This window comes from Myxine glutinosa, unplaced genomic scaffold, assembly GCF_964187855.1.
Source record: "Myxine glutinosa unplaced genomic scaffold, kmMyxGlut1.1 SCAFFOLD_394, whole genome shotgun sequence".
NCBI classification, from domain to species: Eukaryota; Metazoa; Chordata; class Myxini; order Myxiniformes; family Myxinidae; genus Myxine; species Myxine glutinosa.
In genome coordinates, this window is record NW_027616500.1 from 146,701 (window position 1) to 164,786 (window position 18,086).

At 46.4% G+C, this 18,086-nt stretch overlaps 1 protein-coding gene across 3 annotated transcripts in view; it reads right to left on the reverse strand.

The window, feature by feature from the left end:
• The window catches only part of RHBDL2 (rhomboid like 2), a 69,824-nt gene extending 57,795 nt beyond the window's left edge, over nucleotides 1–12,029 (reverse strand). The window contains exons 1-3 of one of the 3 annotated variants that reach the window (XM_068099277.2): nucleotides 11,885–12,029; nucleotides 9,925–10,002; nucleotides 4,335–4,607 (exon numbers count right to left, since the gene is read on the reverse strand). In XM_068099277.2, the coding sequence (XP_067955378.2) occupies nucleotides 4,335–4,595 (261 nt within the window). In that variant the 5' untranslated portion in view covers nucleotides 4,596–4,607; nucleotides 9,925–10,002; nucleotides 11,885–12,029. Of the gene's footprint in view, nucleotides 1–4,334; nucleotides 4,608–9,885; nucleotides 10,003–11,884 lie in introns of those variants that run through there. The other 2 variants (XM_068099278.2, XM_068099279.2) reach the window with 2 other exon arrangements.
• Nucleotides 12,030–18,086: the final 6,057 nt, after the last annotated feature.

Here is an 18,086-nt window from a genome sequence, read left to right on the forward strand (position 1 = left end):
GGTGGAGAAAAGGATTGACCTTACGTTAAATACGATGATGGATTCCATGATCTTGCTGATGATTGGAAGTAAGCTAATTGGTCTGTCGTTGAGGGGATCCGTTTTTGCACATTTTTATGTAATGCTGTGAAGTTGGCTGATTTCCAAGCAGAATGAAGATGCCCTAGGGTAAATGGCAGGGTGAAATGGGCAGAGAGAGGAAATGCAAGAGCAGCAGAGCAGATTATTAGGACATGTGAGCTAATGCCATCCGGCTCAATTGCAGAGTCAGAGTCCAGGGTTGCCAGAAACTTTTCCACCTTCGCAGGAGCAGAATCACAGAATCCAGGAGCAGTTGAGTACAACTGGGAAGGGAGGGTACAGAGAGGGAGGGGGTAGTGTCACAATATTTGGAGGCAAATATAGAATTGAAGCATTCGACATTTTCATGAGCGGAGTCGGCTTTGGTTCCATTTGAAGTGAGACAGGTGGTGGAAGGGGAGCATACACCAGAGACCGACTTGTCAAGGTGCCACCGAGTTTTAGAGGAGGGAGACAAGTTGGAAAGCTCATTCTTGAGGTTGAACAGATGTTGTTTTCTGGCTCTCCTGAAAGTAGACACACTTGTTGCAGGCTTTGTGGAATGATCTGGGGTTGCCTTTGGTTGGATTTGCCTTCCAGGAGGAAAATGCAAATTGTTTTAAAGCAACTGCTTCACCACAGGATTCAGAGCACCAAGAACGTGAGAATGGGTAAGATAACTGAAGACGAGATGGGATGAATCTATGCATAAGGGAGAGCGGGTTTCTGTATAAGAATTCCCAGGCTGAATTAATATCAGAGGCGTTAGAGGTAGGAGACCAGTCCTGAAGTGTGATGGCTGCTTGCAGTCCCTGCCAGTTTGCCTGAGTGAACTGCCAGACCTGCTAGCGCTGAGGCTGTTTTCTGAGAATGCTGGCCAGAGAGATGTTGACCTTCACAAGCACACGATGAGATGATCCAATTGGGGTAGAGGACGAGCAAGACAAATTAGCGGGGAATTTTGGAGAAGTGCCATGGCTGGAGAAGTGCCATGGCTGGTGAGAGAGGCACCAAAACCCAGCCAATTAGCATGGTGAAAATTTAAGTCACCACATATGAGGCAGAAAGGGTTGAGATGAGTGACTAAAAGTTGGCCCATGTCTTCTGTGTGTGAGAGAGAGAGAGAGAGAGATAGATAGATAGATAGATAGATAGATAGATAGAGATAGATATAGATAGATAGATAGATAGATATAGATAGATAGATAGATGGATATAGATAGATAGATAGAGAGATAGATAGATAGAGAGATAGAGATATAGAGAGAGAGATAGAGATAGATATATGTCAAAGTTAGGGAGGACAGTACACCGCACAGACATACATCAAGTGTTAGCGAAGGGGACGTCGCAGCCAGATGTACTCCCTGGGTATGGGAGGTGCAAGAGCAGTACAAGGAGAGTGATAAATCGTGTTTTTGATGTACAGCTCAACTTCGCCACCAAGGCAGGTTTCAGGTCGATCCAACAATAGACAGGGATAGGCACTAAGGAGTCAGGGATCACCAGTGAGAGGAAGGATTCTGTTCAACAAATGATGTCTGGTTTATCGGCAGTGGCCTGGATTGAGATCTGTCAGGTTGGAACAGAGGCATCGGATGTTTGAGGTCCACAAAGTTAGAGATAGAGGAGGGGGTTCGGGGGGATAAAATTGGGTTGGTGAAGGACGGGATGGGAGGCTTTGCAGGGGAAAGGTGAGGCTTTGGGGGGAATGGGGTGGAGTGAGTTGGAACATTTGAGAGTGTGGGGTGCGGAGGAAGGTTTGAGTATGTGGTGTGATGGGGAAAGTTTGAGAGTGGTGTGTGGAGGAACGTTTGAGTGTGTGAGGTGATGGAAAAGGTTTGGGTGTGTGGGGTTCGTGGAAAGGTTTGAGTGCAAGGGGTGAGGGGAAATGTTTTAGAGGGTGAGGTGCAGAGGGAGACAGAAAGGGGGGACTTTAAGCTTTGAGGGATGGGTGGGGATGGATGCTTTTCCTGATTCCTTATTCCCAATTTTGATAAACGGAGATAAATATCATGGGATGAGGGATTATAACTCTTCTTGAACACATGGAGAAATGCTACACTGTATAAGCGGACATAAGGGGATAGAGGTGAAAGGGGCAGGGGATGAGAAGGCAGGGGATGAGAGGAGAGGTGATGAGGGGAGAGGTTGATGTGGAGGAGGTCTGTGGATGAGGCGCAAAACAGACAAAAACCTCAGAAAAAGAACCCTTTTGAATAATAATAATAAGAAGAAGACACATATCACTGTGGAGAAGCAGAACAAGTGCAGCGTGCCCGAAGGAGAAACAAGAGTTGAAACACGAAATCAGAGGAAACAGAAGCGGTGCACTCAGGAACACACCCAGGACTGATTTGCTCAAGCAACGTTTATATCTGAGTCAGGCCTTGAAAAGGCTGTTAAGGCCTGCTTGATAATACAAAACGAATAGTACAAAACAACGAACAAATTGACATTAAATATTGCGATGGGACGAAACAGCAAAAAAAAAGACAAATGACAAACAAAAACAGGACGAATTCGGTCCGGAAAACTCAGGTCCAGCAAGGTGGAAACGAGCAGCTGCATATTTTACCATCCGCATAGAAAGTCCCCGAATTAAAGCAAGTGTGTGGCGATTTGAGGTAATAAAAGGAAGTGTGGGTCGGTTTGAACGAATTAAAGGAAGTGTAGGATGGTTTGTATTATTAAAATAAGTGTGGGTCGGTTTGTACAAATTTAAGGATGTGTGGGGTGGTTTGAACGAATTAAAGGAAGTGTAGGATGGTTTGAATTTTTAAAATAAGTGTGGGGAGGGTTTGTACAAATTTAAGGAAGTGTGGGGTGGTTTGAACAAATTAAAGGAAGTGTAGGATGGTTTGAATGAATTAGTGGATGTGTGGGGCGGTTTGAACAAATTAAAGGAAGTGTAGGATGGTTTGAATGAATTAGTGGATGTGTGGGGCGGTTTGAACGAATTAAAGGAAGTGTAGGATGGTTTGAATGGATTAGTGGATGTGTGGGGCGGTTTAAACGAATTAAAGGAAGTGTAGGATGGTTTGAATGGATTAGTGGATGTGTGGGGCGGTTTGAACGAATTAAAGGAAGTGTAGGATGGTTTGAATTTTTAAAATAAGTGTGGGGAGGATTTGTACAAATTTAAGGAAGTGTGGGGCGGTTTGAACAAATTAAAGGAAGTGTAGGATGGTTTGAATGAATTAGTGGATGTGTGGGGCGGTTTGAACGAATTAAAGGAAGTGTAGGATGGTTTGAATTATTAAAATAAGTGTGGGGAGGGTTTGTACAAATTTAAGGAAGTGTGGGGCGGTTTGAACAAATTAAAGGAAGTGTAGGATGGTTTGAATGAATTAGTGGATGTGTGGGGCGGTTTGAACGAATTAAAGGAAGTGTAGGATGGTTTGAATTATTAAAATAAGTGTGGGGAGGATTTGTACAAATTTAAGGAAGTGTGGGGCGGTTTGAACAAATTAAAGGAAGTGTAGGATGGTTTGAATGAATTAGTGGATGTGTGGGGCGGTTTGAACGAATTAAAGGAAGTGTAGGATGGTTTGAATTATTAAAATAAGTGTGGGGAGGATTTGTACAAATTTAAGGAAGTGTGGGGTGGTTTTAACGAATTAGTGGATGTGTGGGGCGGTTTGAATTATTAAAATAAGTGTGGGGAGGATTTGTACAAATTTAAGGAAGTGTGGGGCGGTTTGAACAAATTAAAGGAAGTGTAGGATGGTTTGAATGAATTAGTGGAAGTGTGGGGCGGTTTGAACAAATTAAAGGAAGTGTAGGATGGTTTGAATTATTAAAATAAGTGTGGGGAGGGTTTGTACAAAGTTAAGGAAGTGTGGGGTGGTTTGAACGAATTAGTGGATGTGTGGGGCGGTTTGAACGAAGTAAAGGAAGTGTAGGATGGTTTGAACGAATTAGTGGATGTGTGGGGCTGTTTGAACGAATTAAAGGAAGTGGAGGATGGTTTGAATTATTAAAATAAGTGTGGGGAGGGTTTGTACAAATTTAAGGATGTGTGGGGTGGTTTGAACGAATGAAAGGAAATTTGGGGCGGTTTGTACAAATTAAAGGCGTATGGGTGAGGGTTTGCACAAATTAAAAGAGGTGTGTGAGCAGTTTGCACAGACTAAAGGAGTAGGGGTGTAGTTTCATTGGGTGTCCCAGCACATCCATATGGCTCATCAACCAAGATTTAATCTTGAAGAATTTTTTGGGAGAATATCACAAAAACGTATACCGTTATACAAAAGCCCGTTTGTGATTTTTACCTCAACAATACTGATGATTATTATGAAGATCGGTGGAGGCAGGCAATTCGCCCTCTCCAGGTATTTCCCATGTGATTCCTTGTCTGGAAGCATCCATTCAGCCAAAAACTCATGCATGGACTGACATGTTGGGCAACAATTTGAATTATCTTCTTCATTAGTGCGTCTGCCCTCCTCGATATTCAGTTCCTCCTGCTCTTCTGCCTCACGGTCCATGTTGTCATGATCATCCGCTGGTCGCAATTCAAAGCTCTCTGCCATGACTTGCTCCTGCTGGACAAGCAGAACATAACGAATGCGGTTAGAATTTTGAAAACTTTTATGGAACACTAGTTTGAGCAAACCCACGATTTGTCATTGGATCTTCATGTATGGTGAGTACATTTTCCTCGTACAGGGAATAGCATTGCAGAACAACTCAACGGGACAATTTCTAACGGAGTCCTGGTGTTACGAAGATTGAAATTGACCGGGACGTGGACACACTACAAACCTAGACTGGAGTTTGAAACTAGGGAAGAGTGTCAGCACAAATATCACAACACAGTTACATCTGCCACAGGACATGGTCATTGCTGCTACAAAGTGCTACATGAAGAATGGAAACACACACGACTACCATAGACCCACATTATAGTAGGGTTGTTCTGCATTAAATTAACTTGAGAGGTGCAATTACATTTCCCACTGACTCTCACAATGGTTGCTTCCCAATGCATCGCTCTTGAGAAGCATATGGCGATAAAAATAATAACATCCTACCCATAATCCCCTAGTTTTTATATTAGTCTTCTGAGATGCATTATTGCAAGCTATATAATCTGAGGCTCCATGAAGGGATTTACATTTTAATTTCCATTATTTAACACGAGCAGAATACCTGCCCTATAGGTGATCTTGTACCAAGCAGGTAACACGTTCTTCTGACGCATACCTTTATTTGGGCAGTGTATGCGCAACTGACAGCTGCCTCAATCGCTCCCGAAAATAAAATAATAACCCAGGTTACGTGCATTATTAATTAAGCAAAAACATGCCTACTCCTTATAATTCAAACCACTTCACTGCTCTGGAAAGTGTGGAGACAGGAGTACTGTACTGTAGAGGGAGGGACTTGTAATACCCTCTCTCACCTGGAGGTGGTGCTACACGATGCACATTTACATAGACAATTTACGTCCCTCCTACCCGCCCCAAAAAACCACCTGAAAAGATAAAACGCCTCTATACACTAATTGGGGTCATGCGCTGATCCTATGTAGCAAGTCTGGATGTAAACAAACCATAACTGGAGAAGGAGGAGAGTGACAAACACACACAAACAAGCAAACACACACTGGTCCGTAAATTATAGTAAGGATTAAAACATTCCAGATGACAGACTGTCTTCTCTAGTCTGGACTGTCTTGATTCCCGACCTGATGCTAAACTATCGGATTGGTGCTTTGCATCCAGGGCTGTGCATCAATCACTGCGCCGTTCTCTGGCGGGGAAGTTAAGCCGGGTCTCCAGTCTGCGAGCTTTCGCTGACTGTCGTTAAAGGTATTACGATGTCTTTCACAAGGGTATGCCACTGTGGGTCGGTACCATGGGTCTCTGTGCACTGCATTCCTTGTCATGCGATTGCTTTGGCATCAGCGTAAGGACATTGGATCGGATTACATACCAGGCAAACTACCTTCTTATACAGCATACACCGCAACACTTTCAAATCATCATTTACCCGCATCCACAAACCTATACCATATACTCTATAACATGGAGGGACATCTCATAATAGCAATGGTGATGTAACAATGGAAGCAGAATCATGTGTTCGACATTGTACCACGAAATAAAGTATAGTAAGGTTTGACATCACACCTGTAAATTAGGTTTGGTCAGACACTCAAACAAGGTGCTCATTATGGAAAGTGTTAATTAAATATTACTTAAAAAAACAAGAAAAACAAGCGTCACGCCTAGATCCCCCGTCGGTGAAGTGATGTGAGTTGACAAAGTGGAAGATGCAAGGCAAAGTAAGGAAGTGGAAGTGGAATCTTTCCAAAGTGGAATCTTGGATTTTGACGTGGCGACCCAATTTTCAATAGCGTTCTCCCTTATGCGTAGATACACCAACACACCAGATTAGAAGTTAGTAGTTCGTTTATTTTTCAAGATATTGCGCTCACAAGGTTCAGACATATATATGGTGGCGGCCATCTTGGATTTTGACATGGCGACCCAATTTTCAATAGCCTTCTTCCTTATGCCTAGATACACCCACACACCAGATTAGAAGTTGGTACTTTGCTTATTCTTCAAGATATTCCACTCACAAGGTTCAGACATACATGGCGGCGGCCATCTTGGATTTTGACGTGGCGACCCAATTTTCAATAGCGTTCTCCCTTATGACTAGATACAACCACACACCAGATTAGAAGTTAGTAGTTCGTTTATTTTTCAAGATATTCTGCTCACAAGGTTCAGACATATATAGCCTATGGTCGCGGCCATATTGGATTTTAACGTGGCGACCCAATTTTCAATAGCGTTCTTCCTTATGCCTAGATAGACCCACACACCAGATTAGAAGTTGGTACTTCGCTTATTTTTCAAGATATTCCGCTCACAAGTTTCCGACATACATGGCGTCAGACATACATGGCGGCGGCCATCTTGGACTTTGACGTGGGTTGCACCCACACACCAAATTAGAATTCGGTCCTTCGCTTATGCACACACGCACGCACGTATGCACGCCCGCACGCACGGACACACAGACGGAGGGGAAAGCCACAGTCCCCCTTTCGCTCCGCGGTGCGACGGGGACAATAATTTTGTCAAGTCAAGGCTCTGCGTTAGCCTTCTGTGCTGGATGCGGGTGTTCCCTTCTAAGCAGGTGTTCCCTTCTGAGCAGGATGCAGGTATTCCCTTCTGAGCAGGATGCAGTTGCTCCCTTCTGAACACGATGTGGGTGTTCCCTTCTGAGCAGGTGTTCGCTTCTGAGCAGGATACAGGTGCTCCCTGCTGAGCAGGATGCAGGTGTTCCCTTCTGATCAGGATGCAGGTGCTCCCTTCTCAGCAGGATGCATGTGTTCCATTCTGTGCAAGTGCTCCCTTCTGAGCAGGATGCAGGTGTTCCCTTTTGTGCAGGTGTTCCCTTTTGAGCATGAGTTGTAATCCCAGGTTCAAATCTCAAGTACCTGATTTGTACTGATTATGATTTGTACAAGCTGATTTGTCTATTATCTGTCAATTACACCTTTAAGGCCCGTCCAAAGATACATTGGAATATTTGTCCCAGAAGTGAACCCAGCTGCTCCTGGACTCTGTGTACATCTCCTGACAAGGTGGAGAAGTTTCTGTCAATCCTCGATGCTGATTCTGCAACTGGACCAGACGGCATCAGCCAACGGGTCCTAAAATCCTGCTCTGCCGCTCTATCTCACTCTCTCGCTCTGTTCTCTTCACCCTCTCTTTTGCTCAAGGTCACCTGCCAGCATCTTGGAAATCAGCCAACATTACCGCTTTACACAAAAAATGTGCAAAAACAGATACTTGCAACGACAGACCAATTAGCCTGCTCCCAATAACCAGCAAGGTCATGGAATCAATCATCGCTTCTGACATCAAATCCTTCCTCTACTCCAATGGCTTGATCTCGGATCATCAATTTGGATTCAGACCAGGTAATTCTACTCTGGACATGCTGCTTCTGCTGTCTCAACAATTGATGGAGGTCCTTAATGCCAAACAGGAAATCAGAGCTGTCTCTCTTGACATATCATGTGCCTTCGATACGGTCTGGCACCCCGCTCTGCTCACCAAACTCTCCTCTGATGGTATCCATGGAAATCTCTACACATGGCTTGTGGACTTCCTCTCCAGTCGTAGTATAGTCAACGTGTGGCCGGTGGCCCTGAATGGATTTCTCTCATCTCCCCTTCCTGTTCAGGCTGGAGTTCGCCGAGGCAGTGTTCTGGGCCCTGTGCTATTTCTGGTCTTCATCAATGATCTCTCCGACTCTCTGGAAAATCCTCTATATCTCTTTGCTGATGCCTCCACTATCTGCAGCTCCGTACCTCATCCCTCAGATCAGTAGTCTGCAGCCTCCTCACTCTCTGCAGACCTGGACAAAATCACAGACTGGTCAAACAAGTGGAACATGTCTTTCAATCCTGACAAATCTCACACTCTTACAATGTCTCTCCGAAAAGACAGACTGGACAACCCTCCCATCCACTTTCTGAACAATCCTCTCCAAGAAGTTCTGTCACTCAAGCTTTTGGGTCTCACTTTCTGCCATGATCTTTCCTGGGAAAACCACATTTCCAAGCTGGCCTCCAAAGCCATTCGCCGACTGGGCATCCTCCGTCGTGCGAAGTCCTTCCTTGGCACACCTGAGCTCCTCATCACATACAAGGCTTTAATCCACAGCTCAATGGAATACTGTTCTCCCCTCTGGGCTGGTGCTCCTGCCTCACACCCAGCTCGGCTTCACGCTGTTGAAACCAAAGCTTTCAGAATAATTGGAATCTCCCGCGACGAAGCTAACTCCGAGGGCCTCTCACTCACTCACCGCAGGCAGGTAGGTGATTTGTCTGTCTTCTACCAACTCCTCTCCGGCCTAGCTCCCCCAGCTCTCTCTGGGCTCTGTCCCACAAATATTCCAATAGGTTGCACAAGATCTGCCAGCAACCCTGTTATGGTTAAACTGCCAAAATCAAGACTCTCTGCTCACATTCATTCTTTCATTCCTCTTTTCTCCTGCCTCTGGAACAAACGCCCTCACTCCCTTCAATCCCACTCCTCCCTCCAGGTTTTTAAAACAGCTGTCCATCACCATCTCTTATCTTCCCCCATCCAAAACCTTGATCTTTTATATCCCCGTTAATTCACCCCAGATACACTTTTTTGAAATACCGACTTCTTTCCTGGACGTCCTAGCAGTGTCCTTGTGTTTTATATCTCTCCCAACCCCCCTCCCCCTACCCATGCCTCCTTCCCCCAAGCCCTCTCCCTCCCACAGATCTCCCCAATCTCCCTGTTCTCTCCTGTTGTACTTGTGTGCTTCCCTCTCTCTCGCCATCTTGTCTCACGCTCCCTTTATGATATGTTTTATGTGTCAGTTTTTTTGTGTGCTTAATGTTAGCTCTTACATGAGCCTCGATCTTGAATACAAAAAAAACAAATAATAAAAGTGATGTACGTACAAGCCCGACTATTTAGGTAAAGGATCACTGTTAGTAAATGTCACAAGGCCCACACAGCTGTGGTGATCCTTAATATAATCTCTTCCATTTTATCTCTCACATACCTGAAAATAAATAGATTAAAAGACAGGAAGCCATTTGGCCCTTCATGCCTGTGCTTTATCGATGACCCATGAACTTTTTATCTATCAGTAATTTAGTTTACTCAGGCTGGGCATATGAAACTTACTCTTACAATTAACATCGACAAGCAGTGAATTTGAACACAAGGTAGAGACACACACTAATCCACTCTCTTCGACAGATAGTGGGATCTAATTTAACGTCCACAAACTGAATGCAGAAGCGACAACCGGCTTAACATCCCCCGGCGAACTGTTGCGATGCAGCACCTCCAGTTGATGCAGCACCTCTAGTGGTGGCAGCACAGCACCACAACGTCAACCTCCCACCTGAACTCTCTTGACGTCCTTATGGAAGGGGTAAACAAAGAAATGGTGCAGAAAGAGAAGTTTCAATACTCATGATGCAGTGTGCGGACACCATATTAATTGGCAAGCTAAACAAACGAGAAAAGGTCGAGGGGGCCCGGGATTCGAACCACCGACCTCCCAGACTCAGAGGGGACCCGGGATTCGAACCCCCGCCCTCCCAGACTCAGAGGGGACCCAGGATTCGAACCAACAAACTGCTCGACTCAGAGGGGACCCGGGATTCGAACCACCAACCTCCTAGACTCAGAGGGGACCCGGAATTCGAACCACCAACCTCCTAGACTCAGAGGGGACCCGGAATTCGAACCACCAACCTCCCAGACTCAGAGGGGACCCGGGATTCGAACCACCAACCTCCCAGACTCAGAGGGGACCGAGGATTCGAACCACCAAACGGCTAGACTCAGAGGGGACCCAGGATTCGAACCACCGACCTCCCAGGCTCAGAGGGGACCCGGGATTCGAACCCCCGACCTCCCAGACTCAGAGGGGACCCAGGATTCGAACCACCAAACTGCTAGACTCAGAGGGGACCCGGGATTCGAACCCCCGACCTCCCAGACTCAGAGGGGACCCAGGATTCGAACCACCAAACTGCTAGACTCAGAGGGGACCCGGGATTCGAACCACCAACCTCCTAGACTCAGAGGGGACCCGGAATTCGAACCACCAACCTCCCAGACTCAGAGGGGACCCGGGATTCGAACCAACAAACTGCTCGACTCAGAGGGGACCCGGGATTCGAACCACCAAACAGCTAGACCCAGAGGGGGCCCGGGATTCGAACCCCCGACCTCCCAGATTCAGAGGGGACCGGGATTCGAACCACCAAACTAATAGACTCAGAGGGGACCCGGGATTCGAACCATCAACCTCCCAGACTCAGAGGGGACCCGGGATTCGAACCACCAAACTGCTAGACTCAGAGGGGACCCAGGATTCGAACCATCAACCTCCCAGACTCAGAGGGGACCCGGGATTCGAACCACCAAACTGCTAGACTCAGAGGGGACCCAGGATTCGAACCATCAACCTCCCAGACTCAGAGGGGACCCGGGATTCGAACCACCAAACTGCTAGACTCAGAGGGGACCCGGGATTCGAACCACCAAACTGCTAGACTCAGAGGGGACCCAGGATTCGAACCATCAACCTCCCAGACTCAGAGGGGACCCGGGATTCGAACCATCAACCTCCCAGACTCAGAGGGGACCCAGGATTCGAACCATCAACCTCCCAGACTCAGAGGGGACCCAGGATTCGAACCATCAACCTCCCAGACTCAGAGGGGACCCGGGATTCGAACCACCAAACTGCTAGACTCAGAGGGGACCCGGGATTCGAACCACCAAACTGCTAGACTCAGAGGGGACCCAGGATTCGAACCACCGACCTCCCAGACTCAGAGGGGACCCAGGATTCGAACCATCAACCTCCCAGACTCAGAGGGGACCCGGGATTCGAACCACCAAACTGCTAGAGTCAGAGGGGACCCAGGATTCGAACCACCGACCTCCCAGACTCAGAGGGGACCCAGGATTCCAACCACTGAATGTGGTGATCGGGGTCAAATTTTCCCGCCTGATCGAATCCTCCATTAATTATTTTCATTCAATCAACTGAGCATTTGCCATTAACGGCGCCAATCACTGCGATTTGCAGTAATACCGGAACCTGTAAATGTACATATCGACTGTCGACAATATATATATATATTTAATGGCGACCCGGAACTCTGCTGTGGTACTTTATTATGATTTATCTGATATAATTTGACGAGCCGTGTGTATTACTATTAGTATTAGTATTACTATTACATTAGCCTTTCGGTCCTACATCGTGACGTGATAATTCTAACCTGGAGAAGTTAAAATGCCGCTTTCCAAAAGTGCTTGCTTTGGTCCTTCGTCTCCGGAAGGTAAACTCAGCGGGATTCCTGCTGAGGACTGCTACCTGTTCCTTCACAATGACGTCCTCTTCCTTGTTTGTGTTGATGTCGCGTCAAGAGGCGGAGGCTTGGCCTATGCCACGCCCCTAAACACACCTGGAGGCGTCAGGTGACGCCTGCAATCTGAGCGTGCACACCTTCGTTCCAGTTTCGTCCACAAGTGAATGGATGCTGGATTGGCAAATCGATCGATCGGGTACTGCAGGTCTTGGAAACCATTGTCGGGTAAACATTGTTTGATTAAATAAGAGGTGCTCGCGACCCCTCATGTAATGGGCGTTACGGAGATCACGACACCTGTCTTCAGGTATACATGACGTTGCATCGCTCACAGTCACATCCCACGTCGCGGTGGAACGACAGAGGACCTATTCTGTCTCGAACTCTAGAGCAGGTGTTCTTAACCTGTGGTCCATGGACCCCTTTGGGCATCCGGTCAGTCATCTGGTATGGTACTAATTTTGCAAACCTCGGAGATTGACAGGTTGAGTCAACCCACCTGGTGTTAATTCAACGCCTGGCAGGGGCTCAAACTCAAGACCCAAAGATCTCAAGCCAGCCATCAGTAGTGATGCAACCAGCGGAACAATTCGCGTTATTGAATCCCAGTGCAATCAATATTCATTGGCAATCAACGATTATCCAGGACGACAGTAGTAACCCAGCTAACACAACACCGTTGGGACAAAGTTTTGTGGTAGCTGGGAAAGGTGTTTCCTCTTCCTTTGATGAATACACTTTGAAAATAATTATATAGCCACCGATGTTTTTACGTATACCACCCACCTGCTCAATCGGTAAATTAACCGGCCTTATGAATATATCTGTTAAAAATTTATCCAAACGAGCTCGAATTTAAAAAGGAAAACTAAACTTCCACTTCAGTTTCTTTTTAGCTCACCTGGAATTAACTTCCGGGGAGTTTATGCGATGGCGCGTCGTCCGTCCGTCAGTCTGTCAGTCCAGCAAGTCTGTCAGTCCAGCAAGTCCCGCCATCCATCTGTCAGGCATTCCATCAGTCTGTCAGTCCTCAGTCATGTCAGTCTACCAGTCAGTCCGTCAATCAGTCAATCAATCCGTCAATCAGTCAGTCTGTCAATCTGTAATTCCGTCAGTCAGTCCATCAATCCATCAGTCCGTCAATCAGTCCAAGAGTCCATCTGTCAGGCATTCCGTCAGTCTGTCTGTCCTCAGTCAGTCATGTCAATCTGTCAGTCAGTCCATCAATCCATTGATCAGTCAGTCCGTCAATCAGTCAGTCCATCAATCAGTCAGTCAGTCCATCAATCCATCAGTCTGTCAATCAGTCAGCCAATCAGTCAGTCAATCAGTCAGTCTGTCAATCAGTAAGTCCATCAATCAGTCAGTCCATCAATCAGTCAGTCAGGCAGTCCATCAATCAGTCAGTCCATCAATCAGTCTGTCCGTCAATCAGTCTGTCCGTCAATCAGTCAGTCTGTCAGTCCATCAATCAGTCAGTCCATCCGTCAGTCCGTAAACACTTGTAGCCTCTTCTCCAACACCGCTGATGGGATTGTGACCAAACTTGACACAAATGATATTTGGTATGTTGAAACTCAATTTTTTTCACAGCATTAAGAAAATCAGAGTCGAAGGGGGCTCTACCTGGGGTCAAAGTGGATCCAGGTTTGACCCCCAAAATAGGTATTTGCTTTCTTCTCCGAAACTACACACACAATTCCAGTGAATCTTGACCACAACGTTCAGTAGCCGTGATAATGTGCCAACGTTTGTTCACAGCATTAAACAAATCGGGGTCTACAATAGTTCATTTCAAAAAGCCTGGAGACAAAAAACATTTTCAGTGGTTGCTCACGGAGACAGTGCAGCATGGCGAAAATTAGTTTTAAAAATCGTTCTCGTATCCGGATTCAGATCTTCATCAAAATTGAACAAATTCGTTGTTGTCACACACCCAAGATCTCCACCAAATTTCATCCGAATCCATCCACTACTTTTTGAGATATCCTGTTCACAGATAGACAAACAGACAGGGGTGAAAACACAAATTCCATCCACCTTGGGTGGTGGAGGTAAAGATCTTTGGTATGACTCGACTGTTGTTTGAACCTACCTCCTAGAGCAGGGGTGGGGAACCTTTTTCCTGTCAAGGGCCATTTCGATTTTTAGAACATCCTTCGAGGGCCATGCTAAATTATTGAATACATACGAGTATGGAACGATCCCTCGTATATCGGACTCACCTAATGCGATGGATGGAACTGTTTCTCTTTGGCGAGGCGTTTGGTGTCAGGTGGTAGTGATGATGATGCTACTCGCAGCTGGTTTTGCAGGTTTGGGTCAGTCAGTCTTGAGCGGAACTGAGTCTTTGCAAGAGTCAGTTTTGAAAAGAACTGCTCACAGCTGTAGGTCGTCCCAAACAGTGATGCAAACTTCAGTGCATGTCTCCTCAGAATGGGAAAATCCTCAGCACGTACATACAGTTTGTAGAACTCGAGCAAAGGGAGGTTGTTGTACCTAGCTTTGAGCTCGTCATTGCTTTGCAGCTCAATGATTTCGTGTTGTAGGTTGTCAGGCACATCAGCTGGTTCCACATTAAACGGCGTGGCAAATATATTCAGTTCCCTTTGTTTACTTTTCATGTCCTGGAACCTCTCCAAATGCCTGGAGGAGTTTTGCACACTCAGCAGCATATTCAGATGTCACAGCAGGCTTTTGTTCTTGCAGAGTGGGAAAGTGGATAGTGTTTCCCCTTTCCAGTTGCACTTGCCACAGCTTTAGTTTAGCTTCAAATGATTTCACATGTGATTGCAGAGAGCTGAGAAGCTGGTTGGGACCTTGGAGCTTGACGTTCAGCTCTGACAGGTACTTGGTAATGTCCACCATGAAGCCCAAATCACACAGCCACTTGCTATCACTGAGTTCCATGACAGGTTTCCCCTTCATCTCCATGAACTGTTTCACTTCTTCTCTCAGTGAGTAAAACCGTGTGAGCATATTTCCGCGACTCCGCCACCGCACCTCACAGTGGTAAACCAGATCTCCGTACTCTGACTCTAGTTCACTCAGTAGCTCCTTGAACTGGCGGCTGTTCAGCCTCTGCTTTTGATGACGTTTATGGTGGAAACGACAGTTGTCATCACATTGTTGAGCTTCAGGGACTGTGCACACAGATTCTCTTGGTGTATGATACAGTGGCATACAACTAACTCACTTGGATCGAGACTGAGACGACTCATTTATTTTTTGAACAATGCAGTCAATCCCTTTTGCGTGCCAACCATGACTGGGGCTCCATCCGTGGCCAGGCCACTTAACTTGTCAAACTGCAGTTCGAATTTGTTCATAGCCAAAACAACTTGCTCAAGCAAATCCTCACCTTTGGTGATGCCATGCATGGCTTGCAAAGACAGCAACTCCTCCCTCGTATCAAACTCAGCTGTAATCCCCCGCACAAAAATGGCTAGTTGGGCGGTGTTTGTTATGTCCGTTGTCTCATCGCAGGCCAGAGAGAAAAACTGGAAATCTCTTGCGGTGTCCTTCAGTGTTTTCTCAATATCTTGTGCCATGTCAGTAATCCGATCTGAGACAGTTCTTCGAGACAAACTGACACTTTGGAACAATTTTACTTTGTCCGGTGCGAGCAGCTCCGCAGCGGCAACAAGGCACTCCTTCACAAATTCTCCTTCTGAATGCGGCATCAGCTTCATAGTGATTAGCTCACTCACCACAAAACTAGCATGCGTAGTGTTGTCTCGGTCAGATTGTGGTCTTATGAAGACTGCTTGTTGAGCACCAAAACTCCGCCGAAGAACGTTAACTTTATCCAAGCGCATTTGTCCTTTCAACTCGTCCAGTTTAGCATGTTTCGAGCTGTAATGACGCTCGAGGTTGGCCTTTTTCATCACCGAGAGCGCTTCCTGACAAACTAGGCATACTGGCTTGCCTTTTACTTCCACAAATAAATAATCGTTTGCCCATTTCTCTTGGAAAGCACGACATTCCGCATCTACCTTTCTTTTCTTGTTAGTCGCCATGTTTGCATATACTGAATGAAATGATGACATGAGATCACGCGATCACTTGACTGTCCGGAAGGTCGCATATCGCAGTTACGACTGTCCGGAACTCACTTGACTGTCCGGAAGGTCGCATATCGCAGTTACGATTAATCGCAAATTAGTTTTAATTTGATGGCAATTATTCTGTTAGCGCCAACATATTTTGCCAACGTCAAATTAATGAATAAGTTCTCAAATGTGCCGTCCGAGGCAGCGTCTGCTCACCACGTTCGGCATTCGTTGACTGTTACAACACGTGAAAGCTCGCTCCTCTCTGATTGCTTGAATCGTTTTTGGCCATAACTTGGTTACCCTTTGTCCGATTAATTTAAAACCTTGAAAAGGAGAGATTACTGGAATTATAGATAGACTAGGGCATGCCCGTACTATATATAAGCTAGGACGTGCCCGTACGTGGGTGCCCGTTCCTTGCCAAAAAAAAAAACAAAAAAAATTTGTGTAGGGGTGTGTGTGTGTAAACATCCTAGGGCGTGCCCGTACGTGGGTGCAAAAAAACATGCGTGCAAACAACAACAACAAAAAAAAACTTTGAAACCACGTGGCAGTAACGACCACAGAACCCCCCCCCCCTCTATTTACATGAATGGTTTGGTCCATTCGCAACGACCACAGAACCCCCCCCTCTATTTACATGCAATGGTTTGGTCCATTCGCAACGCCAAAGCGAACGGCGAACGGCTAATCACGCGATAGTTCGCTGCTCTCTGATTGGTTGAATCGTTTTTTGGACATAGCTCGGTAAGTAATTGTCCGATTAATATGAAACCTTGAAAAGGCACATCCTCGGGTCCCCAGCAATATACCTGGCAAGTTAAAAGTATATCGGACCCGTGGTTGTCGAGAAACAGCGGTCACAGACAAACGTACAAACGTACAGACAGAGATTACTGGAATTATAGATAGATGAATTGCCTCGCGGGCCGGATCAAACGGTCTCGCAGGCCGTATACGGCCCGGAGGCCGGAGGTTCCCCACCCCAGTCCTAGAGGGTACACCCTAACCATTGCAGTTTTACACCACCGAGTTTGGTATACCTGCATGACACCAGCAATATCAAAATAAAACCAGCATGCAATCTAATTTCATCGGTGTGTACCCCGGTTTAGAATAGGTACACCGTATCCCTGCGTGTCGAAAGAGGCGACCAGAAGGGTTGGCGTCAGGAAGGGCATCTGGCCATAAAAACATTGCCTCAAAAAGAGAACCATGACAATTACGACTACATATGGGCAAGGTACAGCCCGAAGTACCCCGTGGGGGACGCCACTCCCTCTCGTCAAAACTCAAGGTGGGGAACCCGATCGAAGCAAGGGTGGAAATCACTCATTTTATGACGACAAAACGTCTGATGCCCGAAGTGGAGATCGGTTTCTGAGGTTTGGGATATGGAATGTAGGGACAATGACAGGGAGATCAGGAGAAGTAGTGGAAGTATTGGTCAGAAGAAGAGTGGACATATGTTGTGTGCAGGAGACTAGCTGGAAGGGAAATGGTGTGATAATTGTGAAGGGGAGGCAGGGACAGAAATACAAGTTTGTGTAGCAAGGGTGCCCAGAAGGCGTGAATGGTGTGGGTGTCCTGTTTTCTGAGGAGTTTGTAGACAGTGTGGTGAGTGTGACTGGAGTGAGTGATAGGTTGATGATGGTGAAAATGATGATTGAAAAGCTCTTGGTGAACATCATCTCAGGATATGCTCCGCAGGTTGGTCGGAGCAATGAAGAGAAGGACAAGTTCTGGTGTGCGATAGAGAAGCTGATGGAAAACGTGAAAGATGAGGAAGTTGTTGTGGTAGGAGGAGACCTAAATGGACATGTGGGAAGGAGTATGGACGGTTTTGAGGGAGTTCATGGGGGTTACGGATATGGTGTGAGAAATGGAGAAGGTGAAAGGATTTTGGAGTTTGCTGATTTGTTATACTCAGTTCCAGAAAGAGGATAATAAGCTTGTTACATACACGTCAGGTGGGTCGACGACAACCGTTGATTACCTGCTGGTGCGTAGGCGAGATAGGGGGCACCTCCGGGACACAAAGGTGATTCCGGGGGAGG